Raw genomic sequence first — 25946 nt, 5'->3', positions numbered from 1 at the left:
GTCTGATTTTTTTTCATTCCACCACCTTCACTTCCCTAGTTTAAAGATTGCCTTGGCTATTCTTAACATCTCTGTCTGTTTCTTAATCCAGTTGCCAGTTTATGTACCACACACCATCCTGCTCTAGTTTTTATTGGAATTTTACTGAATCTGTAGATTGATTTGGGGAAAACTGGCATCTTGGTAATACAGCCTTCCAATCCATGAATTTTGTATATCCCTGAATTTACTTAGGTCTTCTTTAATCGCTCCCAGAAATGTTTTGTAATTTTCTGTGTAGAATTCCTGCACATGTTCTATTTGATTTATTTCTAGGTAGCTGGTGTATTTTGATGACTATTCCTGCGTGCCTTACTATCAGGTGCACCCTTCGGGGTGGGGTGTCTGAGTCACAGGGTGAGCATATGTTCGGCTCCAGCAGACACTGCCAACAGCTTTCTAAAGTGGTTGGACCAACGTACACACCCACCCGCAGTGAGAGAGACTTCCAGTTGGTTCTCATGCTCACCCGCGCTCGGTGATGTCACCTTTTAATTTTAGCCCTCCTGGTGGGTGTGCAGCAGTATCTTGTTTTAGTTTGAATTTGCATTTCTCTGATAACTAATGAAGTTGGGCATCTTTTCGTAACTTTAAGGGTCATTTTGATACCCTCTCTAATTCCCTGTTCTGGTCTTTTGCCTATTTTTCTTATTGGATTCTCTGTCTGTTTCCTAATGGTTTGTCATTTTTGTTTTTCAACTCAGGTGGCCCTGAATGTAGAAATTCTTTTATATTCTCAATATGGATCTTTGAGTGGTTCTTTGTATTGCCTTTCTCTTCTCCCATCCTGTGGTTTGTCTTTTCAATCTATTGATTAATTTCAATGCATAGAATTTCTTAATTTTAAGGTAACTCAATTCATTCAGCTTCTGTATATTTATGTCTTGTTAAAGGATTTTTGCCCACCCAAAGCTCATGAAGATATTTTCATGCACTGTGTTTTAGAAGTTTTATTATATCTTTCACATTTATATATGGAATCTACATGAAATTGAATTTATATATGGCCTGAAATAAGACCAAGATTCATTTTGTTCCCTCATGGACATTCAATTAATTCAGGACCATTTATTGAAAGGGGCCATTATCCCCCACCCCTCTACCCATGCTATGGTCATTCAAATGACAGTACAGAGTATGGATCTGTTTCTGGACTTTGAGTTATCTTCCATTGGCTCTGTCTATCTTATAACAAATACTGTACTGTCTTGATTATTGGAGTTTTATAATAAAACAGGATGCCTGGCATTATAATTTTTGTTCTTCTTCTTTAGGATTTTCTTGGATGTTCTTAGCCCAGATATCATTTTTTCACTTATTCACATTTTCTATTGCTTCTTTATATCTTTCCCTTATATCTTTTATTACTTTTCATTACTTCTCATTCATTCCTGCATTTCTGTTCTATTTATGATCCTACTTTTCTGTCTGAAGGACTCCTCTTGGTTCTTCTTTTACTGTGAGAGACAAATTCTCTCAATTCATAATTTTCTGATATTTTATTTCACCTTTGATCTTGAGAATTTAAAATCCAGGTGTAGCTTCTAGATTGTTATTTTCTTTCAGCACTTTGAGGTGTCATTCCATTGTTTCCTGGCTTCCATTGCTTCTCTTAAATCAGCTGTCAGGCTTATTTTTGCTCTTCTGAAAGTAATGCATCTTTTTTTCCTCTCTAGTTTCTTTCAAGACTTTTCTTTTGCTTTGATCTTTGACAGTTTTTTATGCTGTGCTGAAGTGAGATTTGTGTTTATTTTCATTGAAATTCACAGAAGTTCATAGAACTTCCTGCATCTGTGGATTGGTGTGTGTTTGAGGAAATTCTAGAATGGTATCCCTTTAAATATTGCTTCTTTCTATTCCCTTTTCTTACCTTCCAAGATGAAAATTGTACATGTTATACATTTTCAATACAATCTATGCATCTCCAATACTCATTTCTTATTTCCTCCCTGTGCTTCAGTCTGAATATTTACCCCTAAATAACTTCAGTCCACTAAGACATGCTGCTTTGCCCATCTATTGAGTTCTTTATTTCAGTTATTGTATTTTTTTATTTTTAGAATTTCCATTCTCTCTCTCTCTCTCTCTCTCTCTCTCTCTCTCTCTCTCTCTCTCTCTCTCTCCCTCTCTCTCTCTCTCTCTCTCTCTCTCTCTCTCTCTCTCTCTCTCTCTCTCCTTTTTGTAGCTTTCAATTCTCTGGTGATGTTCTGCATCTTTTAATGTATTTTCTTGAATATATAAACCTTGATATTTTAAAGTTCATGTATAATAACTTCAAGATTTGGATCACCCATGTGTTCATTTCTAATTACCTGTTTGTTTGTTTTTTTTTTCCTTTTTAAAAAATTAAATGTCATCTGGTCTTGTCTTCTGGTATACCTGGTAAGGTTTAGTTAAATGCATTATATAAGAAAATTGTGGTCGCTACTGGTGTTATCTTTCTAGTGAATATTTATTTCTCTTCAAGCTGGCAGTTGAATTTGTAATTCAATCAGGAATTTAAATGATTCCAGGTTCAGTTTTAGTTTTCATAGGCCTGGTCTGTTTTGATTTGCCCTTATTCCTAGTGTGTGATCCTTAGTGTTTTCAACTGAAGTCCTGGGGTCTTTACTGGCCTAGTACTCTAAATTTTGTCTTCCCAATACTGTGGAATTTCCGAACAGTTCTGCTTGTTTCCTTCACCCTCTTTGACTGGCTTCTTAGCCCCTTGCTTTATTCAGCTTAGTTATCAACTTTTGAACTAAAAATGCCACTCAAAATGCAAGACTCCCTTTTCTACAGTTCCTTCCTCTAGGTCCTTGGCCCTGCAAGTCTGGCTGTGTTGGTATCCCTGCACTACAGTTTTGGAGTCCCCTTCCAAGGGCCTCTGGAATCCCTGGTTCAGTGTTTTCTGTCTCTATAGTGCGCTTCCTACTAACTAAACAGCAAGTCCCTCTGCAACAATATCTGACCCACCTCAAAGTATTTCCCTTCTCTCCAGAATGTTGGCCCCTCCCTGACTGTCCTGGTAAATGTCTGAGGCTTTAAAAACTATTTTCATATCTTTTTCTGTTGTGTTAAATGCTCTTGATGGAAGCTTTGCTGTTTCATCCCAGTCGTGGTAGAGTCTAAACTGAGATTACTGAGCCAGGAGAACTCCACCTTGGGATGGGGTGAGAACATCCTTGGCTTCAGCTCTCTGTGGGGCTGATGTGCATTGGAGGGAGCAGATGCCTTCCTGTGGCTCCACAGGAAGTTGTAGCACATGGAACCCAAGTCAGGGAGGCAGGTGTCGGCTCTGCCCCTGGAAGAACATTCTCATTGCCATCAGGCATTCTTAGGCAAAAGCTCATTCTGAAGAAATAATGAGCTTCCCAGCTCTGAAGAGGCTAAGGAGGGACTCAACAAACATCTAGAAGTTTCTATTGTGAGGGTCCAAGAATCATATTGCAGGAGGGACTCAGTGGTCATCATTTTGTGTATACTTGAAACCTGAAATTAAAAAAAAAATACAGATGTGCAATTCACTTATCAACATAATGAAACAAAATATGGCCCCAGAATCTGCATTTCCAATGAGCTCCCCGAGGGATTGGCTAACTGTAGTGTGGGAGCCAGTAGCTAAACATGCCCTGGTGCTCCTTCCCACCAAAGCTGTGACTCAGACATCCCATCCGTGCTGGGCTGGAGTTCAGACAGTTATGGCCCTAGGGGTGCAGCTGAAGCTATTGAGAAGGGTGTGTCCTTGTCTTCCTCTCTCCTGTTCCCAGGAATGGGAACAGGCTAGGTTCTGTTGGAACGACAGACCCTTAAAGTTTAGTCACATCGTGGGCTAGCAAGCTTGTGTGGGCTAGCCTGGGAACCTAACCACTATTTATAACCTAGTTTCTGTGGGGAAATATGTTCCAAGTTTTAACAACTGTCTTTCAAAAATATGCTGGAGCACAACTTGTCAGTAAGGGGGACTGTCTATATAAAGTTAGTTTCTCAGAAACTTTTAGTACCGCACAATAAACTTGACCCCAAAGGATGAGCAATTAATCAACATTCAGTGTCAAGTTTACAACTGAAGAAATTCTTCTGCCCTGAATAATTGGAGGCTTGCTTTAGGAACAACTATTACTGTTTTCTCCGACAATTACGTTTCTTCTGCTGTCATTGCTTGGCCCAAGGGAGACTGGGTTGGCGTCACCTAGGAACAGTGATGAATGGCTGGGATATAAGGTGATAGCAAGCACAGCAAGAACAAGGTCACCTTTCAGCCCAGATACACCTGTGTTCCATTCCAAGGACTCTACTCAGAAATGTGGTCAATAGCCATATTCCTGCTGTTCTTGGCCCTGCTCCTGCTCCTTGTCCCAAGGAAGAACAGTTTTTTAAGGTAGAAAAGAAATAGATTTACAAGTGGCATATGTAAAAAGATAGGGGCTAATTAACAATAGGATATAGGCCCCCTTGTTGTACACATAGACACACACACACACACACAAAACGACACCAAGAAAGTTTTAAAAATTGTAGTTAGTTACCTCCTAGAGAGACCATACTGGCAAGGTTAGAGGATCATGGAAACCTTGAAGGACACTGGAGGACCGTGGTCTGGTTGGGACTGTCTAGAAGGATCAAGTAAATGTGGTCACTAGGTTGAACAAATAGAATTCAAAATGGTCACTGCTGTGGTTTGAATACGTGTCCCCCAAAGGCCTGTGTATTAAAGGCTCCGTCTCTGGGGTGGTCCTGAGAGGGGTGGTGGAACTGTGAGGCCTAGTGGAAGGTCCTCAGGTTAATTTAGGGCATACCCTAGAAGGGGAGAGTGAGGCTTTACCCTTTCCTCTTTCTCTTCATTCCTGGCTGGTGATATGAGAGGTTTTGCTCCACCATGCACTCCTCACTATAGGAGGCCAAAACAATGGGGCCAGCCAATCATGGAATGAAACCTCCAAAACTGTGAGCCAAAATAATTCTTTTCTCTTTTTAATTTGAATATCTCAGGTATTTTGTTGTAGTGATGGTAAACTGACCGAAAGACACCACCCCACCCTCAGATACCTTTGTGTCCATCAGAGAAAGCTCATGGGGACAAAATCCAGAGACAAAGTACCACATTTCTTTCATACTTAAGGAAATTAATTAATAAACTAAATAGCCAAGTAATTTTTCAATACCTTTAAAATAGCTGATAGCTGAATTAACAACCAGAAATGGACCCAAATCACTTTTTTAAATCAAAGAAAATATGGCCAAGTAATAAAAGATGGAAAGATAGCAAGATGCACTAAAACAAACCATTAAAAGATGTTAACTATCACCATAGCAATATGGCATAGGGAAGAAATTTAATTAAGAAATAAACTACTGGTCAATATTTGAAAGGTGCTCACTCTTGTTATTAATAGGAGAAATGCAAATTAAAATTAATTTTTTTCTGTCAATGATTTTTAAAATTAAAATACTGTCAAGGGTGCAAGGAAATGGATACATTGATACACAGTGGGATATCACCTTTGATATTTGGGATTAAGTGTAAACAGGTATGCTCCTTTATTTTGTAAACAGAGAAACTGAGGCCAAGGGTCTACACAGGCATGTGTGGGGTCCTGGTGATGCGTTCTGTCCTCACAGAGCTTCACTCCAGTGGGTGAAGGAGAGGAGGTGGAACAGCCCTGTGCCTCCCTACCCCTGTGCCCTTTGCCAACCCCTTGCTCTGAATCAGTTTTCTCATCTGTAAAATGGGAAGAACGGTGGCATCCATCTCCTGAAGTGGTTGTGAGGATTCAGGGAGGTGACCGTGCTGGGTGCAGAGGGGGTACCTGAGTGCTGATGTCCCTGCTGTAACGCGTGACCCACCCCTGTCTTTCCAGACTCCGCAGCAGTACGAGAGGGAGTACAACAACAAGCGCTCGGGCGTGGGGCCCAGCAAGTTCCACGGCTATGCCTACGATGGCATTTGGGTGATCGCCAAGACACTGCAGAGGGCCATGGAGACGCTGCACGCCAGCAGCCGGCACCAGCGGATCCAGGACTTCAACTACACAGACCACACGCTGGGCAGGATCATCCTCAACGCCATGAATGAGACCAACTTCTTTGGGGTCACGGTCAGTCCCGCGCCTCTGCGCTCTGTTTTCCTTAGTGTCCTTGGGGGACAGGCAAGGCTGGAGGAGGGGCCATCACCCACCTTTTGGTGTGTAACCTGTCCTCTCTGTGGGCCACGGGGTTGCCGGGTGTTGGACGGAGGGGCAGGACTGCTGTGCTCACTGACACACCCGGAACCGCCTGTCATCACAGGTGAGTGAGAAAGGACAGAGAGAGTAGACATTACCTGGGCAGGTGCCTTTTACCACAAGGTGGGGTGGGGAGCAGGAGCTCTGGCAAAGGCAGGTTCAAGTCCTGGGTCTTCCCTTACAAGGTATCTTCTTCGAACTATTGAAGTTTCATTCATAAAACGGGAATAGGATCTGTTTTGCAAGGTGCTTAGAAAGATTAGCTATGGCGTGTAACAACTTGCTAATACTTGTGTAAGCAATTGGCTCTGGGCCTCCGGTTTTTTATCTGAGGAGTGGGAATAATAATAATGTATGCAATGGGGCTGGGGTTGTGACTCATAGGTAGACCTCTTGGCTAACACATGTGAGACATTGGGTTTGATCCTCAGCACCACAAAAAAAATAAAATAGACAAATAAAATAAAGCTAAGAAAATTAAAAAAAAAATATATATATATATATATCTTGCATGGAAGCTGGGAAATTAGCATTAATAATGGCTAATATTTCTTGAATGCTTATCAGGTGCTCCATACTATGTAGATTAGACTCAAGGATATGTTATGTGTGGTGCTTGTTATCCAGGAAATGCCAGCCATGGTTACTGTTAATAATGGTCTCATGGCATCTTTATGCCCCATAGAAGTAGGTCTTGTTATTATCCCTTTTAAACATGAGGAGCCTGGAACTTGGAGCATTTAAGTTACAGCTAATCAGAGGCAGAGCTGATACTTGAACCTGAGTCTGGCTCTTAATTGCTGCATTGTTACTACCTTCTGGTAATGGAGTCACTTATGTCTCCTGATGATGTATTTGCCCTTCACTCTCCTCCCAGAAAATAGAGGACATTTGTCTGCAGAAAAGGTTGGATGGACTAAAGTGCTGTCCTGTGTTCCATGACTCCTGTGAGTCATTTAGAGAGTCAGTGAGTCTGTCTTGGGGTATTCAGGGAGCAGATAAGTAAGATGAGCTGATTGTTGCATATCTTCAGTGTCTATATTTGTGCATGGGTGTACTCAGCTGTGCTATTGTGATGGACAGGCTCTGTGGGATGCTGGGAGTACCCAGTGGTGTGGATACCAAGGGAAGATGCACTCCCTACTGCAGAGCCTGTGGTCCAGATACAGGGACAAGATCTGGACAGACTGACATGGAGAGGTTAAAAATGCTCAGTACCAGCTGGGAACACTGATACACACCTGCAATCCCAGTGCCCCAGGAGGCTGAGGCAAGAGGATCACAAGTTAGAGGCCAGTCTCAGAAACTTAGTGAGACCCTGACTCAGAGTAAAAAAAATCAGTCGGGTACAGTGGTGCACACCTGTAATCCCAGCAGCTCAGGAGGCTGAGGCAGGAGGATCAAGAGTTCAAAGCCAGCCTCAGCAACTTAGCAAGGCCCTAAGCAACTCAGTGAGACCCTGTCTCTAAATAAAATATAAAATAGGGCTGGGGATGTGGCTCAGTGGTCAAATGCCCCTGAGTTCAATTCCCAGTACCCCCCCCCCAAAAAAAAAAGAATAATAAAGTCAGTGGTGGCTCAGTGGTAGAGTACCCTTGGGTTCAATTCCCAGTACCAAAAAGAGCAGGTGGAGGTAGAGACTGGGGCTTGGTACCTTGGGAGAAACTATGCAAGTTGGGAGGCTTTTCTGTGAATTTTGGTGAAAAAGTCAGGGAGGGCTTTCTGGAAGAGGTGCCTGTCAAACTGTGCCTTGATGGGTGGTGGGAGCTGGACATGCTGGCAGCCTGGCCACCAGGGCATGATGAGTGGAGAGAGGTGGGGGCAGGCAGGGGGGATAGTCCCCTGGGTCAGACACTGGGAAGATAAGTTGGGGCCAGTTCTGGAGGGACAAGCTAAGGAGCCTGGCAGAGATCTCACAGGCCAACCACTCCCAAGATGCAGCCAGTCACCTGGGGCTGTGAGAAATGTATTGTCTCGGGTTCCAGTCCCAGCCAATCAGCCTCTGGGGGTGGGACCCCCCCTACCTGGTGCTCAATAGCCTCTCCCAGATTCCCATCAGGCTTGAGCTCCAGTGCTCTGGCTGCTGGGGAGGCTCTGGTTTTTGCTACAAAAGAAGTGAATTTCCAAAAACCCCTGGGTGCAGGGACCCGAAGGTGCTGGGCGTCCACTCCCACGGTGCAGAAGTAAAGGCTCCATGTAGTTAATGGCCAAGAGTGTTTTTATAGCACAACCTAGATTCAGGCTGGAAACTTGAACAGCTCGCCTCAGTCTAGGGTTTAAAAAAAAATCTTTTTATCCTCAGAACCCCTTGTTATAAAATCTCACAGGAGCTCAGTATATAAAACAGACAAAAGAGGAACATCGCAGGCAGCAGAGGAGCCAGAGCCCCACCTGTTCTGTCCCTCTCCCCCACGGCCATCTTGTGGCCCCCCACGAACCCCCAGAAAGGCTGGGCAGAGCACCAGGCAAATTACCTGCCCATCCTTTCTCCGCCCCACGCAGGCTGAGGCTCTGAGAGGGGCAGCATTGGAGCAGGGCCGTTTCAAAATGTAGGATGCTTTTTTCAAACTTGGCTTCCCATTTAGTAGGGTGAATTCACAGTAACCCAAGTCAGGGTAGATGAATAGACAGCTACAGAATCTAGGGACTGTTTCGCTGTCTCTCATGATCTTCCAAGTCAGCGTTTGCCTGGTTGCCTGTGTCGCTTCGTCAGGGACCATTTATAACCACTTGTAAGCGCTCCCTTTCATCGAAGCCAAATAATACATAATCCCCAGTTGATGAGCAATTAGATAAGGACTGCCGAAAGCGCTTTCCAGGGCTCGGAGATGAATTTCTTTTTAATGGGAAATTCCTTGACACCTGTTCCAGTTTGTGACTCAGAATTCAGGGAATATCAGACCTGAAAGCTGTCCTAAAAGATCCTCAGATTCAACACCCTCATGTTATCAATGAGTATCCGAGGTCAGAGAGGGGAAATGACTCTGTCAAAGTCACCTGGCAAGATGGTTCGGAAGAGCCAGCATGGTCACCATCGGGCTCTACTCAGCTCCACGCCACAGCCCTCTGGTTGCACCACTGTGACCTCAAGTTGAGAGGGCTGCAAAGGAAGACAGTCTGCACCTCGTTTCCTTGTCCCCTTGTCACATATTAATATGTGCTTGGCCCTGGTTGCCAATGGGTTTCATTAAAATTGTCTTCTGATCACAGGAAAAAGAACTTCTTCTGACAAAATAAAATGTGCCTCTGTGGTCCAGGGAGACCGCAGAAGGCCAAGTTCAACTATCAACAAAGAGTTAGAAAGGAAAGGAACAAGGAGAAGGAAATAAATTGAAGCATTTTCCATTTGCTGAAGGTTTTCATTATGCAGCACACGGGGCCTCCATCTTTTCACTCTCAGGCAGACACTTTTTTCCGGGTCACCCTCATTCAACATGTTTACTATATGGAAAATCGTTTAAACACATTAAATTAATTATATCTGTGACTCAATTCCAATTGATCCAGCGTGCACAGTCTGCTGGGAGCTGGGCCTGTGCTTCCTGGTCGGCATGTTGATGGAGAAATTTCTTCTGCAACCTGGGCTGAAGAGCCAGCTTAAATTGGGGCCCAGGTCTGTATTCTCTTCTTAGGGGCTCCTTTCCCAGTTATTCTCCAACACCCGGAAATGGACTTTCTACAGCCTTGGGACACTGCCCACTTCTGATTTCCTGAGTGTGCTGTTATGATATTCAGTCCTGTGATTACGTCCCTGACCCCCACCATGATCTAGAAATCTCAGATGCTTCTTTCCCTCTTCTATCAAACAGGCAACTGGGAAACTCAGGTTGGAATTGACTATTTAAGTCTTAAAAGCTCAGAACACTCTGAGAATCCATTTTCTGAAAGTGATAAGGGCTTAGAAACAAGCTCTGCAGAGTTCATCTAGGGCAGTAATCCCAAAGTCTGTATCCTTGAGAGTCTCCCAGGGAGTTTCATTAAAATCCAGATGCCCTACATAAGCATGGTGTGGCCCATGCCTGCAATCTCAGTGACTTGGGAGGCTCAGACAGGAGGATTCCCAGTTGGAGGCCAGTCTCTACAACTTAAAAGACCCTAAGTCTCTTCAATCCTCAGCACGACATAAAAATAAATAAGATAAAGGTATTTTTTCCACCTACAACTAAAATTTTTTTTTAATTTTTAAAAAGGGCTAAGGATGTAGCTCAGAGATAGCCTGTGTCCCCACTGAAGAACTTCTGATTCTCTAGTCTTTCAGTAAGACGTAGAAATTGACATATTAACAAGCAATCTGGGAGATTCTCAGTAACCTTGAGAATTGCTGGGCTACACACACACATACACATACTTTTTGGTTTTAACCCTATCAGCAATATATTTGTTTCTACATTCATTCACCCCTTTATCTACTCTGTGCCAGGTGTGTGTAGTATAGACGGACCATGGTCTGGCATGGTCTCCACCTGCAAGAGTACTCCCCATCCAGTGGGGTGGTAGACAAGTAGAAGAATAATTGCTGGGCAATTTGCAAGGTCTGTCCCAGGCCCCTGGAAGGAAGATTGTGTTTGCTTAGGGCAGTAAACACCAAGGAGCAGTCATCCATTTTCCTGGAGTTCAGGAAGCAAAACTCAACGCACCAATAATTGCAAGGTTCCCATTCTATGGGCACTCACCCTGTGCCATGTGCTGGGGGCAGTGCTGCAGTGCCAGGTCCCCTATCCCTACTTCCAACATGTCAGTGTACAATAGGGCTGAACAGATTCTTCTAACTTGGCTTTCCTTACAAAGATGCACTAAATTCATTGACAGGAGACTGAGATTCTTCAAAACATGCCTGGGAACATTTGCTGAGCATTCAGGTCAAGATCAAAGTCTTAATTTTTTCAGGTAAAGAGTGTTTATTTGTTCCCAGTTTCCAGGCTGTGAAAACAAGCATGGTCTCCCAGGTCTCAACGTGGACAATTCCTTGGGGTGTGTCAAACTGAGATGATATGGCCCTAAACATAGTACACCCCCTTTGGTAAAGGTTTCTTCTGCTCAGTCTTTTAAAAGGACATCACTTTTAGTTGGTGGTGTCTACACCAGCTAAAATAACAGAATCTCGGTTTGTCCTATTTTGACAATGTGATGCATGTGAGCATTTTCCCAGAGAGCCCCTCAGGCTTCGAACCCCGGTTTCGGTGGGGCTGTGAGGCTTCCAAGAGCATCTGGATACAGAGAAATGGAAAGAAGCTCCTTGGGAAAACTTCCACTGTGAAAAGGGAGCTTGCTTGGGACTAAACTATTTTGCTGAGATTGCCTCTCACTTCCAGGCTCCATAGAGAAGCCATCATAGCTTGAAAGGGAGTGACCCAAAGTTCCTCCAAGTAATAGACCTATCCTTCATCCTCTCTGCTCAGCTTCTCAGCCAGATGTAGGTCTGGACCTTCCAGCACCACATCTGTCAAGAGAGGCTGGCCCTCAAGCTCCGGGCAATCACCTCTGTTGGCTGTTATCTTCAAACCCATCTCACCAAGGAGGTGAGGCTGATGGCGATTGCAGAGTTTATTGATCTATTTGCTTTTGTTGCTAGTGAAGAGGAATCTAGCCTTGGCCAGTGCAACTCTTAAGGTTTTCATACAAGACTTAAAATTTAAAAAAAAAACAAACTCAGCCAGGCATGGTGGCAAACACCTGTGATCCCGTAGGCTTGGGAAGCTGAGGCAGGAGGATTGCAAGTTCAAAGTCAGCCTCAGTGTATGTTACTTATTATTGTCAGGTTTATTTTTTTCTGTATCTTTAAGGCTTACAACAGGGTACCTGGGACACAGTATGTACCTGATAAATATTGGTTTAATGGACAAGCAGTTTCAATAATTAATGACCCTGTCATTACTTACTGAGGCCCTACGAAACTCAGCAAGACTCTGTCTCTAAATAAAATACAAAAATGGATTGGGATGTGGCTCAGTGGTTAAGTCCCCCTTAGTTCAATCCTGGGTAAATCTCTACCAAGACATAAGTACAGTCCACACTCAGCACCCACACCCCTACCAACATTTTCCCTAAAAAGAAAACCTTATCAAGTCAGTTGTTGGAATTTCAAGGACTTCAAGTAAGGTAGGTAGCCAGAGGAGGCCAGCAGGTTCCTCATCCCAAGGGTATTCCAAAGCTGCCCCTCCAACTCTGTTCAGAGCACCCCCACCATTGCCTGGCCTTGCTGGGAGTCTGCAATTGTGTATATATTGATCCAGAGAACTTTGCGTGCGTGCCAGGACACATGCATGTGTGCACATATGCACACACAAACAGTTCCACATCATCCTGGAGAGCTGGCCCACTTCTCCTGTCTGTCTGACCTTGAGGGGTTTTGGGTTCACCCTTCAGGACTGAAGTTACCTTTCAGGCTTCCCACATCCACATGTTTGTGTCTTATATTGACATCATCGTTTAGCTGTTGGATTCTTTGGGAGTTGAATTTGAGTGAGGCAAGAAACAGCACTAGGAGCTCTATCCAAAAGTGGATAAACACCACCAATCTGGGATTTGAGCCCTGCTGGGCTGGGCACCATCCCTTCCTGACCCCTCCATTGGCATGTCATGACCATGTTTCCTGACCTTGCACTCCAGGCTGTGCCTAGAGAACTTGCCTGAAGCTCTGCAGTAGGCTGATTGTGATGTGTCCTAGAAAATAAGGTGACCTTGGGCTGGCTCCCAGCATCATGATTTTCCCCTGCAAGGTCCCACTCTCATGAGCCTCTGTTTGGCCATTGCCTATGATCAACAGTAAACCCTTTTCAGAATTTCCTCTGTCCTTCCCTTGTCCCCACCACACCAAAAACCCAGAGGGTCACAGTGGGATTGCATCATTCCCACACATACACAAACTCCACTAAGGCACTACCTTGAGAATCCTGTCTCTCTTCCTCTGTCCTCTGGCTAACCAGTCCCCCCTCAAACACAGATTGAAATGCACTGTTGCCCAGCATAGCCATGATGAGCTGGAACAGGAATTGCAAAAAGAAAAAAAAAAAAGCCCCAACCTCTTAGAGCTGTGTGATCTCAGGGAAGTTCTTTGCTGTTCTTTGCCTCAGTTTCCTCATCTGCAGAGTAGAGGGAAATATATTCTACTTTAAAGGGTCTGTATGAAAAATAGCAGTAATGTTTAGCATCCAAGGACTGCATGCCATTATTAAAGTTATTATCATCACCGCTGCTCCTATGATGGGGATTTTTCAAGGAACAGAGTTTCCAAGGCTCCAGTCCAGCAATATGCAGCATGGAATCCAGTGACCAAGCATCACATTCTTACTAGGTGCCAGTCTGTTCCCATATGTGACCTCATTTAGTTTTATCAACAATAAACAAACCTCCTAACCTGCACTAGGGTGATAGCGGTTAACATCAAAACAGAGCCAAGTGGAGTGCCTGCAAGCAGACACGCTTTGGAGCTCTCTGACTGCTGCCATCCACTCTAGGGATTTGAAAGTCACCCTAGAGGTGGCAGGCATCTGCTCACAGAACTCCCTCCTGTCTGGCTCAATGCCAGTCAAGTTCCAGCCTCCCTAAGAAGGGCCACTGAGAATTAGACACAAAGACTGCTACTGTTGGCACCCCATCCAGATCTCCTGGCACCCTCTTTTAGGGGTTTGGCTGGTTCTTCCATCCCCCCAGCTGCTGCAGGTGTACCCACTACTGGCTCACAGTTGTGGTCTTGCCTAAGCCATGTCCTTGAAGGGACCTGCCAGTTAGCCACTCTCATGGTCTACAGAAGGACTGACATGTGGTCTCAGGGCCTTTGAGCCTGCAGGCTCCCCAAGAATCAGCCAAAACTGATGGAGCTTCCCACTTCCCAGCTTGGTCTGCACCTTTTTCTGCAACCCCCCATAGGTTCCTCCTGAAGACATGTCCCTTATGAACCCCACATACTTCTGGGAGACTCCATGTTAGTTTCTATGGAAAATTTAAGTATTTTCAAGAGGAAATTTTTACTAGAACCTAATTGTTACCTTGTGTTGAATTTGGACCCGATCCTCCCGACCCTGGATAAAAGCTTTCTGAACTCTCCTCCCTCCTGCTCTGCACATGTCCCTGGCACCCCTCCTGTTGTTGCCAGCCTCCTGCAGTGAGTTAGCATCTCCCAAATAAGCAGGTGCCACCACACTCCATTTCTCTGACCCCTACAGCAACTCACCTGTGGCTTTGCACCTGCAAAATTCCATTGACTCTGGTCACCTCAAGGCCGCCTGCTGGGAGTGAATCCATATTCGACTGGGAGACTCCACCATGCTCACTGTTGTCTTCCAGGCTCCTCTCAACTCAAAAGCCATTTTCAACCCTTCCCCTGATGAGAGGTGACCATAAGCAGTCATCAGGACCTGGAATTCTCGAACCTGCTAAAATCGATTGATTCCCAAATTCTTGATGTGATTCCGGGTATCACTTCATTCATGGAGTCGTGTGTGTGTGTGTGTGTGTGTGTGTGTGTGTGTGTGTGTGTGTGTTGGAGGTCTGAGGTCTCTTGCTGAATCCTTCCTGAAATAGCAGAGAAACCCATCCTTTCCCTCCCCCATCCTCTCATGTCTCCCATCAGCATCTCTCTGGGGTTCAAATCCCAGGCCTGAGGGGAGGAGGAGCTACTGATGGGCCCCCCTTGACTTCAGACTGTCGGGAGCTCTTCCAAGAGGTAATTACTAGTAATAAACAACAAGGATAATAATCGCATCCTTGGTGTGTGACTGCCCTGCTCCAGGGTGCATTTATAGTCTCCACTGTCTCCCCTCCTCCATGCAATCACATGCTAACAATAGCAGTCGAGTAATGAGCTCCTACTGTATGCCAGGCAGCACCCTCAGCACTTTACATATGTCGCCATGGCCTATGATGCTCAGGTCAGCCACGTGTTGACAGGTGCATAGGTCCCAGGGTGCTCCTCTTGTTGGGCTACATCTGGTCCCCATCCCTTGAGTCCCATCTCTGCCTCCTGTCCTCCACTCAGTGAGGACTTTCCCGACTCCTCCCCATCTTCTCACTCCCACCCTTCATCCTTCCCCTCCGTGGCTACACTTGTCTGACATCCAGCATATTTCAATTATTTATTGTCAATTTTATTTTCTTCTGTATCTTCAAGGCTTAGAACAGGGTATCTGGGACACAGTATGTGCCTGATAAATATTAGTGTAATGGACAAGCAGTTTCAATAATTAATGACTCTGTCATAGATTAAAGAAAATAGACTGAGCAAAGATAAATAATTTGCCCCAGACTCCTCAAGTAATAAATGGGAGTTGATTGAAGGCTACTCAAGCCCCTGTTTTGAACTATTTAAGATATTTTGATAATTCAGCATTCCCAGCTCCCCCAACAAACCAAACCTAGGCCAGGCAGGAGGAAGGAGAGGTACAGCTTTGTCCCCAAGGAACGCAGGTGAGATGCTTTGGAGGGCAGGCAGGACCACTGTCCCCTTATCAATAGTGGAGTTTACTCTGTTTTCTGCTCTGAATTGATCATTTGTGTGTCTGTCAGCCCTGGACACTGGACAGTGATCCTGTGAGCCTCCTGTGGCACCGGTAATTGCCTCTGTGTACCTGATGTCTTGAATAAGACCTGGATCTTAGTCTATGGAATTCTTATGTGTTCACTGAATGAATTAGGTGATCGCAGTGCAAAGAGGTGACATGGCTGTGTTGGGGTCCAGTTGTGCTGAACTGGTAATCCGGGTCCCAACGTCTCAGGTCTTCTTGCTCTAATGCAGTGGCTCAGTCTCCAATTCTTGCATTCCTGGGCATTGCGCGGCTGCCCCTCCCCCACCCACTCAAACACAGGCACCAATACTGCAGAAGGAGAATCTCCTCCTTCTGCTGTCAGATAAATTTGAAAGATCAAAATAATGTGGCTTAGCAATTTGTTTGAATTGATGCCTAGCCTTCTAAAGCTTGCTAGTTTGACTTCCGCAAGTCAGGGGGAAAAAAATAGCTGTTATTATTCTTGTTTTTAAATGAAAAACAGGTAGGGGAGTTTATCACCCTCTGAGAACTTGGACAGAAGCCCTGAGTGCAGACTTTGACCAGGTGCCTGAGAAAACAAAGAGGATGAGCCCCAGGAAGAGCTGGGGACGTGGTGGTCATAGTAACGATTACTATAACAACAGAAGTGATGATGGTATGGATAGCTCGCAGTTTTGAACGCCTGTTGTATGCTGGGTACTCTGTTAAGCTCTTAACTGATTATCTCATTTAATCTTCACAATGACCACTGTTATGATTTGAGTTGTATCCCCTGCCCCAGAATTCATATGTTGAACTTCTAACCCACAGTGTCTCAGAATGGACCTTCTTTGGAAATTGGGTGGGTGCAGATGTAATTGGTTAAGCTGAGGTCTTCCTGAAGTAGAGCAGTATGTTATAATGGGTGTCCTTATACAAAGGGGAAATTTGGAGCCTGATACACCAGCCGGGAGAAGGCCGTGTGAAGAAGGCGGCCGAGGTGTCCAAGGAGACCAACGTTTGTGGCAGGAGACAGGTATAGAAGCAGTTCCCCCAGAGCCCTCAGGAGGAAGCAGCCCTGCCCATATGTTGATTTTGGACACCTGGTCTCCAGAAATGTGAGACAATACATTTCTGTTATTTAGGTCATCCAGTTTGTGGTCCTTTGTTAAGGCAGCCCGGGGAACTAACATAGCCCCACAAAGTGGAGACCACCAGTGCTTTGCAAGTAAGAAAACCAAAATTAAATACGTCACCAAGTAAAGAAACTAGGATCTAAATGCCAGCAGACTTCCTTTCACCCTTTATTCTTTTTTTTTTCTTTTGTTTTTGTACCAGAGATTGAACCCAGGGTGCTCAACCACTGAGCCCCCTCCCCAGACCTTTTGGTTTTGTTATTTTGAGACAGGTTGCTCACTAAGTTACTGAGGCTGGCTTTGAACTTGTGATCCTCCTGCCTCTGCCTTCTGAGCCGCTGGGATTATAAGCGTGCACCACCACCATGCCTGGCTCACTCTTCACTCTTAACCACTGTCCTGCACTAATGAAAGCTCGCTCCCAGCCCAGGAGGGCTAGAGGCCCCCACCCTCTCCCTTTCCACGTGAGGAAACTGTGGGCTTTGGGAACCTGCTGAGGAAGAGGCGAGGCCGAAGCCAGGACACTGGCCCCTTGCTGTAGACCAGTGGGCTTCCCTAAGCGTGGCTCCCAGTGGGGCCACAGCATGGCCATTCCTGGGGGAAGCTCCTCAGGCTTCACTCGCCTCTTCCCTCTCAGGCAGGGAGGGTGTTTTCCAACCTCAAGTTACATGTTTTTATTTATTCATATATTTTAAAATAACCTATACATTTATTTTTTTGCATTGCAAGAACAATATACCATTATAGAAAACATAGAAAGTACAGACAAGTATCAAAAGACATCAAAGCCGGATGCGGTGTACACACCTATAATGCCAGTTATAGGATTGTTGGGAGGCTGAGGCAGGAGGATCACATGTTCAAAGCCAGCGTCAGCAACTTAGTAAGACCCTGTCTCTAAATAAAAAGTAAAAAGGGCTGGAGATGTGGCTCAGTGTTAAGCACCCCTGGGTTCAATGACACATGCCTATAATCCCAGTGCCTCAGGAGGCTGAGGCAGGAGGATCGAGAGTTCAAAGCCAGCCTCACCAAAGCAAGGAGCTAAGCAACTCAGTTGGACCCTGTCTCTAAATAAAATACAAAATAGAGCTAAGGATGTGGCTCAGTGGTCGAGTGCCCCCTGAGTTCAATCCCTGGCAACCCCCCCCCCCAAAAAAAGACATCAAAGTCACCCATAACCCATCATTCAGACAAACTCATGGGGTCTTCACTCAGTTGTGACTTTTTTAGAAATTCCTTTGCTATGTGTTTTATTCTATCACATTATTAAGATTTTTCTATGGCTAGGATTTTCATCTTTATTTATTTGTTTATTTATTTTTGGTGGTACTGGGCATTGAACTCAGGGCCTCCCACATGTTAGGAAAGCTCTCTACCACTGAGCTATGTCCCCAGCCAAGGTTCTCACTCTTTAAAATCTTGTCATTTAAAAAAAAAAAAAAACATGACAGATCATGCATAACACAAATATATCATTTTGGCCATTTATAGGTTCATGATTCAGTGACATTAATTACATTTTCACTATCCTGTGACCATCACCACCACCCATCTCTAGAACTTTCTGTCATCCTAAACTGAAACTATTTACCAATTCAACAATAATCCCAATTAGGCAGGATCATTTTAAAGTTATTACTTCTTATGAAAGAGCTGATTTTTATAAGTATAAGCTATATTTTTAATTTTTTAATATTTTTAAGGATATCGTAAGTAGCTTTCTAACTTGATTTCATAGGAAAATCCAGATATTTGCAAGTTACCTCTGACCAAATAGTCGCCTAGCAAAAATTTGCCTGCCTTTGCCTGCAGAAACCTGAGAATACATGTTTGAAAGGGTTGAAATATCGTGAGCAAATATTTTAAGTAAATAAGCATTTGTGATATCCCGCTGTTGAGGAAAATACTGAGATGAGATCTTAGATGCAGATGAGCTGGAAGAGCACCAGGGTATGTCCTACACATTCACGTTTCTCTCTGTGTGAAGCCAGAATCCCCCTTGGTGCACACGTCAAGGTGTGTTAGCCAGCCGGCTTGCTAAGCAGGAAGGAAGTTTCTAAGATCAGGGGAAGACAGTTGACATAGATTCCAGCCGACAAGACGCACGCTTTGAGCCCTAATGGATGCCAGCTCCGCCTGCGTGCACTGATACGGAGGTCACTCGTTCACACTCCATGTGGCACTCTGGTCCCGCCTGGCTGATGGCCAGCCCCTGTGTGAGGAGAGGAAGGAAGCTTGGAAGATCCATTTTCTTGTGGAATTACCAATTCTCATCGGTCCCTCACCCACCCCCATGTCTGTCTTCTTTTTGAAACTACACACAGTTCTTGCCCAAACCAGTTATTTGCAAGTGAAGACCTGCAGCCTAGAGAGGACACTGTGCCTTGTGGATGGGGAAGAGGGTCACAGTGAGGGAGGGACTGCAGGGGAGTCCTTTGTCTTCTAAGTGGTGTGGAGTTGTTGAGAAAATGGGCTCTGATGACAGGCCTCCTGGGTCCCCAACTAGTTCCACCTGCTCACTGGGTCAACTTGCACAAGAACTTGATCTCCGCGTCTGCTTCCTTATCTGTGAAACAGGGATTGTGCTGAAACAGGACACTGTAGTTTTTCAGAGAGTGTGCTCTGGAAATATACCTATAAGGGGGTGATGGTGGCAGGACAGAGTAGATGGAGAAGCTGTCTGCCGTGTGGTTGCAGCTGAGCTACAGGGAACCATGGAGCTAGAGTGGACAGGGGCTGGATCTCAGGGTTCTCAGGTCAGCCATTGCTGCTCTGGCGGGGACCTGGGATGGAGTTTGCCCTTGGGCAAGGCAGTTCCTCTTGGCAGAGGGTAATTCCCAGTTGAGACTCTGAGGCACTGGAGGATGTTCCTTTTGCCCTAGGAGGGGAGGTGGGCACAGCCCCTGAGGACTCCTATAGATAACAATAGGGCCTACCTTAAAAGGTTGTGAAGATTAAAGGCATTTATGCATGTTAGGTGGCTGGGGCATAGTATGTGCTAAATTAGTGCAAGGACGAATGCATTTAAAGAACAATGTATTTGGATACCGGCTTCTTGGTCTTCTTAGACCCTCAAACCCTTATAACTAATTTCCAGAATATTCTGGATTTGGTGGGTCCCACACCACTGCTTCGATTGAACTTACAGCTCCTGCCATCTCCAGTAATTCACATTCCCACATTCACATGCTCATGAACACAGGCACCTACCCATGCTCCTAAATATTCAATTTATGGGTCTTCACATTTGTTGTTGATAAAGCTGTTTATCCGTGTATTCCAGTGGCTTTCAAACTTGTTTTTCAGAAGGGATTGTACACAGAAGCCCAATAATATTGCCCCTCCTTTAACGTTGACATTAGCATTAGCATTACATTTACTACCCCTCCCCCTCTTCCTCCCCCTCCCCAAAGTGCTCCTTGTAAGACATTGCTAACCATCCCTCTGATTTAAAAATTAGCAAGCAAATATGCACAGGATCCAAGAGGAAGCAAAATCTTAATGTGGAGCCTGTGTGTGAGCCCTCAGTTCTGCTCACCGGGTCAGGCTCCCCAGAAGGTCCAGGAGTCGGGGCCCACCCCCCTGATGCAGATGCATAGGCAGGGGACCTCTTAGCCAGCACCCAGATCCACATTCTGTATTTTAACAGAGATTTGTTTACTTTAACGTGTACTGCAAAAACATAACTCTCCCTAGCAGAATAAGGTTTCTCTGCTAGTGTTTTAAAGGAGGATATTCAGTAAACATATCAGATGGTGTATGGGTGCAGGAAAGGTGGAGCCCATATGGTGGAGGTGTGGGGGATGGTAATCTTCTTTGCACTGTCTTCGCTTTAGCTTGAAAGCCACTGTGGTCAGCCTCCTGAAGGGTTAACTCACAGAATCAGAAAAGAGTTGGCGGGAGAATGGGCGAGACCATCAACAGCACAGCATTGATTTCCTGGGCAACTGTATAGTTACCCAAGCAGCGAATAGTCTGGGGCTTTTACCTGGGAGGTTTTTGTGGTAGTGTTAATAGCCTTTTTGTTTAACGCCCTTTCACCTCATTCCCATGATTTCAGTAATAAAAAATGGTCCTAGGCCAGGAGGTGGACGTCCATTAGACAGAGAGGAGCCCAGATGCTGCAGGAGAAGCGTGCTGAGGTGGCCTCAGGAACATAGCCCTGGGACCCCAGCAATGCAGTGTAGAGCTCCTTACATTAGCTCTCTGGCAATTATTGTGACTCCAGGTAATTGGTTAGCTTTACAGCAGAGGCTTCTGTTCCCCACTCCTCCAGGGTAGGGTCTTGCTGAGACTCACCTCTCTGGAGTCAGTTGCTGGAACATGGTCCGGACTATATCTGAGTCTCAGCTGATGGTAAATGAGCAGATGCATCAGAGATATATTATCACCATCCCTGGACCCTTCCACTCCACATCTCCTCAGGGCTTTACACAGAGTAGACATACAGGAAAGACTGGCTGGATCATTGGATGAAGGGGTGGAAAAGTGGAGGGGGACACAGGAAGGCATATGAGTAGATACTTGGATGTCTGCGTGGATGGGTGAATGGATGGGTGGATGTGTGGGTATGTGGATGGATAGGTGGATGGACAGACAGATGGATAAGCATGGGGGTGAATTGATTGTTATGTGGGTAGGTGGATGGATGAATAGGTGGAGAGATGGATTGATAGGCAGCTAGATGGTGCATCCATAGGCACCATCTGTCCACAGGCAGGTGGGTGGATAGATATAGATGAATGGGTGGATGAGCTAGGCAGATGGGTGGGGACTGAGCAGGTTAGTGAAGCCTAGGAGAGGTATCTCAGGGGTCTGCCTCATTCTGATCAGAGGCCACAGCCTTGATGTTTGGATTCCTTTCCTGTGCAAATCCTGACCTCTTGGTAGTTTTTATGGCATTTTTCAACTTGAGGCCCCATCTTATCATCTGACTCAAGAACAGGAGTTCCATCGAGTGCTTTTGTTCTTCACTCACACTTCACCTTTTCAGGGATTGGGCCTCATTAAAATCTGTCCTCTACCCTATCACTCTTTGAGGAAGTTCCTTGTTAGGGCCTTTCTGCTGTGCGACGGATCGCACCAGCCCTTGTGAGTGCCGACCTGAATGCTAAAGACTGTTATTAGCAGATTTAGCCTCGAGATGCTTCAGCGTTGTCAGTTCAGATGTTCATAGGATTATTTTTCAAACATCATCACACATCCTCTGTGACAGACTTGATTACTGTGATGAACTCGTTTCCTTCCTTTGAAACATGTTTCAGTTGCAAAAATGGTTCGGAAAGTATTTCACCGACATGCCAGGCAAAACCCAAGTGACGTTATCTCATTTGCATGGCTCAGTTACCTTGTCAGGAGGGGCCACTTGGTGTGGTACACAGAGCACTGGACGTGGAGTCCACAGACCTTCGTTTGCGTGCTGTCCCCAACATCTTGGCAGCTGGTGACCTCAGGGAAGTCTAGTCTTTGCATTCTCTTATGCAAAGTGACACAGGTGACCAGGGGCCCCTCCATGGGATGCTCATAAGATGGATTAGGAAAGGGACCTAATAAACTGTGAAGGTTGTAGATGATTGAAGGGTCCCTGGTAGAAGAAGAAAACAAGCCATGCCTCGGACACGTCAATCTGTTTATTGATTTGTTTTACTTATTTATTTATTTTGGCTTAAACAACAGAAGAAACGGACATTTACAGTGCAAATCATCTTTCAGGGAGGTCTGGCTTGTGCCAAGCTCTATGTTCATACTAAGAACACAAAGAGAGTAAGACTCCGTCCCATCTGCACGCTTCAGCATGGGGGCCACCAGCTCTGTTCAAGAGCCCTGGAAATGTGTGAAGTGCATGCTGAATTTCAGACTTAGCACAAAAAAGGTCAAGATACCTCAATGTTTTACTACCGATTACAGTTGAAGTGATAATGTTTTACAATATGTAAATAGGGCTCAATAAATTTTATTTTTAACATTAATTTCTTTTTTTCTTTTCCTTTTTGTTTTTCTTTCTGTGCTACTGGGGGTCAAACCCATAGAGCGATCTAACATCAGTTATATTCTCAGCACTGCTTTTTTGCGTGTGTGTGTGTGTGTGTGTGTGTGTGTGTGTGTGTGTGTGTGTTGCTAGGGATTGAACCCAGGGGCACTTTACCACTGAGTTACATTCCCAGTCCATTTTTGGTTTTGTTCTGTTTTCTTTTCTTTTTGAGACAGGAAGCGACAGTGACATGAGCAGAGACACAGTCAATCAGTGTCATGGTCACATGGCTTGCCATGGTAGGCTGAGGAGAAACCAGAAATACACGAAATGTCCAGTGGTTGGGCTTGACTAAATAAATTTTGATACATCTGTTCAGTGGACTTGTTTGCAGCCATTAAAAATAATTATTACAGGACAATATCTAATGAAATAGAAGATCATTTATGATATGTAGCTTAGTAGGTTAAAAAGGGAGTAAGTTACAAAGAGCTTTGTATGGTAAGTCCTTACATTTGATAAAAATTTAAAAATATGTTAAAAAAATAGGAGCATATACTCCAAAATTTTAACAGTGTTTGTGGATGGAATTTTTTCACTTATTTCTCTTTTCCAGATTTTCTATAGTAGATATACATTACTTTAGGCCTCAGTTTTTAAAAAATTTAAAAAGAAGATTTAGGGGGAACAAGGTCAACTGCCAAAGGCCTGGGCTTTAATTGGGTCTTGGTCCCCTCTAGTCAGAGACTTTAAACAGTAAGCCATGGTCTTGGATCTCAGTTTGCTTCTCTGTGCAGTGGGTCTATTATTGCTGACGTCATAAGGCCATCATGAGAATTAAGCACAGTTCCTGGAACAGGTGGGCTCTCAACCAGTATTAATGTTCTTGCCTCTTCTGTTCCACTCTCTCTTAGAAGAACTCTGATTCCCATTTAGAAATGACCAGGGCAGGGAAGGGAGAATAGGATGTCAGAGGGGCCCTCAGTATGTTCTGCTCCCAGGTAGGCCTTGGTTTTCTGAGCCTGACTGAGCTGCTGCTCCAATTCTCTTTCTTCTCAATATCTCAACTCTTTGTTGAATCCCTGCTGGCTAGAGTCTAGATTAACATATTATATAATTTAATCTTGAATATGTAGAAAAAATATGTAGGAGGTTGCCTAATATAGGGTGGAGGCCAGTTTGAAAATCTCTTGAGGTTCAAAAGTCTTAGGATATTGTGCTGTTAATGACCGTGGAGATGGATCAGCTGCAGATGACTGTAGCAAACTTTTAGTGCAAATATATGAAGAACACAGGAATTATGTATGTTTATATGTGTTTGCAAATGTATGTTCATGCACATGTATGTGTGTATTTACAGGCCTGTGGCTTGTGATAAAACAATGACCTAGATTCTCTCCCAAGCACACGGGATCCTTTGGAAGCCATATGTAGCGATAGTTTAATCTACATGCCCACCGTCGAGTCCCCCTCAGGAATTTGGCAAGGACCTGCAGCATGTGCAGCTGCAGTGTTTTCCACAGTGCAGAAGAAAAAAAAATTTCCCCGTTCATCCCCAAATCTAGTAATTCCATCAACAAGCTTATGAAGAGCTGCTTCAGTAATCCATGGTTAATGACCTTACAGCCGGACAGCTGCCTTGAAAATTAAAGTCTCCTTGGAGCAGGGCCTCCTGGGGTTCTCCACTGCAGCTCGGTAGAATCATGTCCTGTTCCCTTCCCCAGCCCCACTGATAGGATGTGGAGCAGATGTCCAGTTGGGGTCCTCTCCTTGAGCTTAGCTTTTCACCCAACTATCGCGAGGCAGTGAACTTGATCTGCCCTGTCCTCAGCGGACCTCAGTGGGACTGAGCTCTGTGCCCAGTTCATCGGGAAGATGGAGGGCATGTGCCCTGACACGTGATAGAGAAGGGGCTTCAGGTCTATCAGGCCTCTTGTGACTCTAGGTAGCCTATAGGGTTTCAGCTGGGAACCAACATTGACTAAGCCCCCAAGCACTCCATTTCCTTGGAACAAGCCCTGGGAGGGGGATGTGTTAAGTAGCCTTTTCTGGAGGAGGGAACCGTTGCTCAAGAAGTCCCATAGCCTGCCCAAGGCCACACTGGTGGAAAGTGTCGGAGTCCAGACTTCACGGCGGGGTCAGACACCTCTAATGCCCATGTTAGTTTCGTGCCCCTCGCCCACTCTCTGCCACCTGTCAATGCCACCACGCTGACCACGTCTCTGCAGGGAAATCTGCAGGTCTCAGGTCTGACTCCTCCCCTCCATATGGCTCGCCCTGATGAAGCCACCTTCATGAAATCCCAGCTACCACCCTCTTCCCTCTGTCCCCTCTGCCACTCACTCATTCTGACTCATTTTCACACTTGCCAGATTATTCTTCCTAAATCATCTCTGACCATGGTGCTCATTAAAACCTTGCGGGCAGGATGCAGCCCCGAGTGGGGGAGCCCCCACCAGACACACTTGAGCTTCCAGTCCTCTCTCCTCCTCCTCCTCCTGCCCGCTCAGGAGCTAGGCCATCGCTGCCCCCACGTACAGGGGGACCACTCGCCCTCAGCACTGTGCTCCTGTGATTTTTCCATCACCTTTTCAATTGCTTATTCATTCAATAAATTAATTTTGAGAACTTTCAACATCCAAGCTAGGGATCCAGCAGGGAACAAAATAAAAATGCCTTCCTTCAGAGAGTGTCCAGTCTCGGGCAAGGGGAGAATCCATCAATAGTTGGCCTATTAGATGGGTACATGGTGTGGTATGTTAGAAGGCAATGGTTGCTGTTTAAAAAGAGAGAAAGAGGAATGTGAGGAGGGCAGGGGCATTGGAAATGCCCCCAGTGGAGAGGGAAGCAGAGAAGTTTTTAAGAGCATGGCCAGAGGAGGCCTCATAGGGAAACTAATGTTTGAGAAAAAAGTTGAAGGTGGCCAGGGAGTGAGTCATGCACACTCATGCACACTGGGTGAGAGTGACCCAGACTGATGGGGTGGCTGGGCTTCCAGGGCAGCCTCTAAGGTGAAATTATAGGAAGTATGGGGCAGGGGGGTACTTCACGTCCACCAAGATGGAGGAGTAACAGGAACCGGCTTTGCCTACCTGCCATACACAACTGAAAAACCACTCCACATGCGTGAAAC

The 25946-nt window shown here is 45.2% G+C and overlaps 1 protein-coding gene across 1 annotated transcript in view; it reads left to right on the top strand.

Annotated features, from left to right (window-relative positions):
* The window catches only part of Gabbr2 (gamma-aminobutyric acid type B receptor subunit 2), a 352225-nt gene that overhangs the window by 210094 nt on the left and 116185 nt on the right, over positions 1 to 25946 (top strand). The window contains exon 7 of the mRNA XM_078047869.1: positions 5880 to 6116. Coding sequence (XP_077903995.1) covers positions 5880 to 6116 — 237 coding nt within the window. The remainder of the gene's footprint in view (positions 1 to 5879; positions 6117 to 25946) is intronic.

The sequence above is a fragment of the Ictidomys tridecemlineatus genome, chromosome 4, assembly GCF_052094955.1.
Source record: "Ictidomys tridecemlineatus isolate mIctTri1 chromosome 4, mIctTri1.hap1, whole genome shotgun sequence".
NCBI classification, from domain to species: Eukaryota; Metazoa; Chordata; class Mammalia; order Rodentia; family Sciuridae; genus Ictidomys; species Ictidomys tridecemlineatus.
The sequence above is the reverse complement of the archived record's forward strand: the minus strand, read 5'-3'. Positions and strand labels throughout refer to the sequence as shown.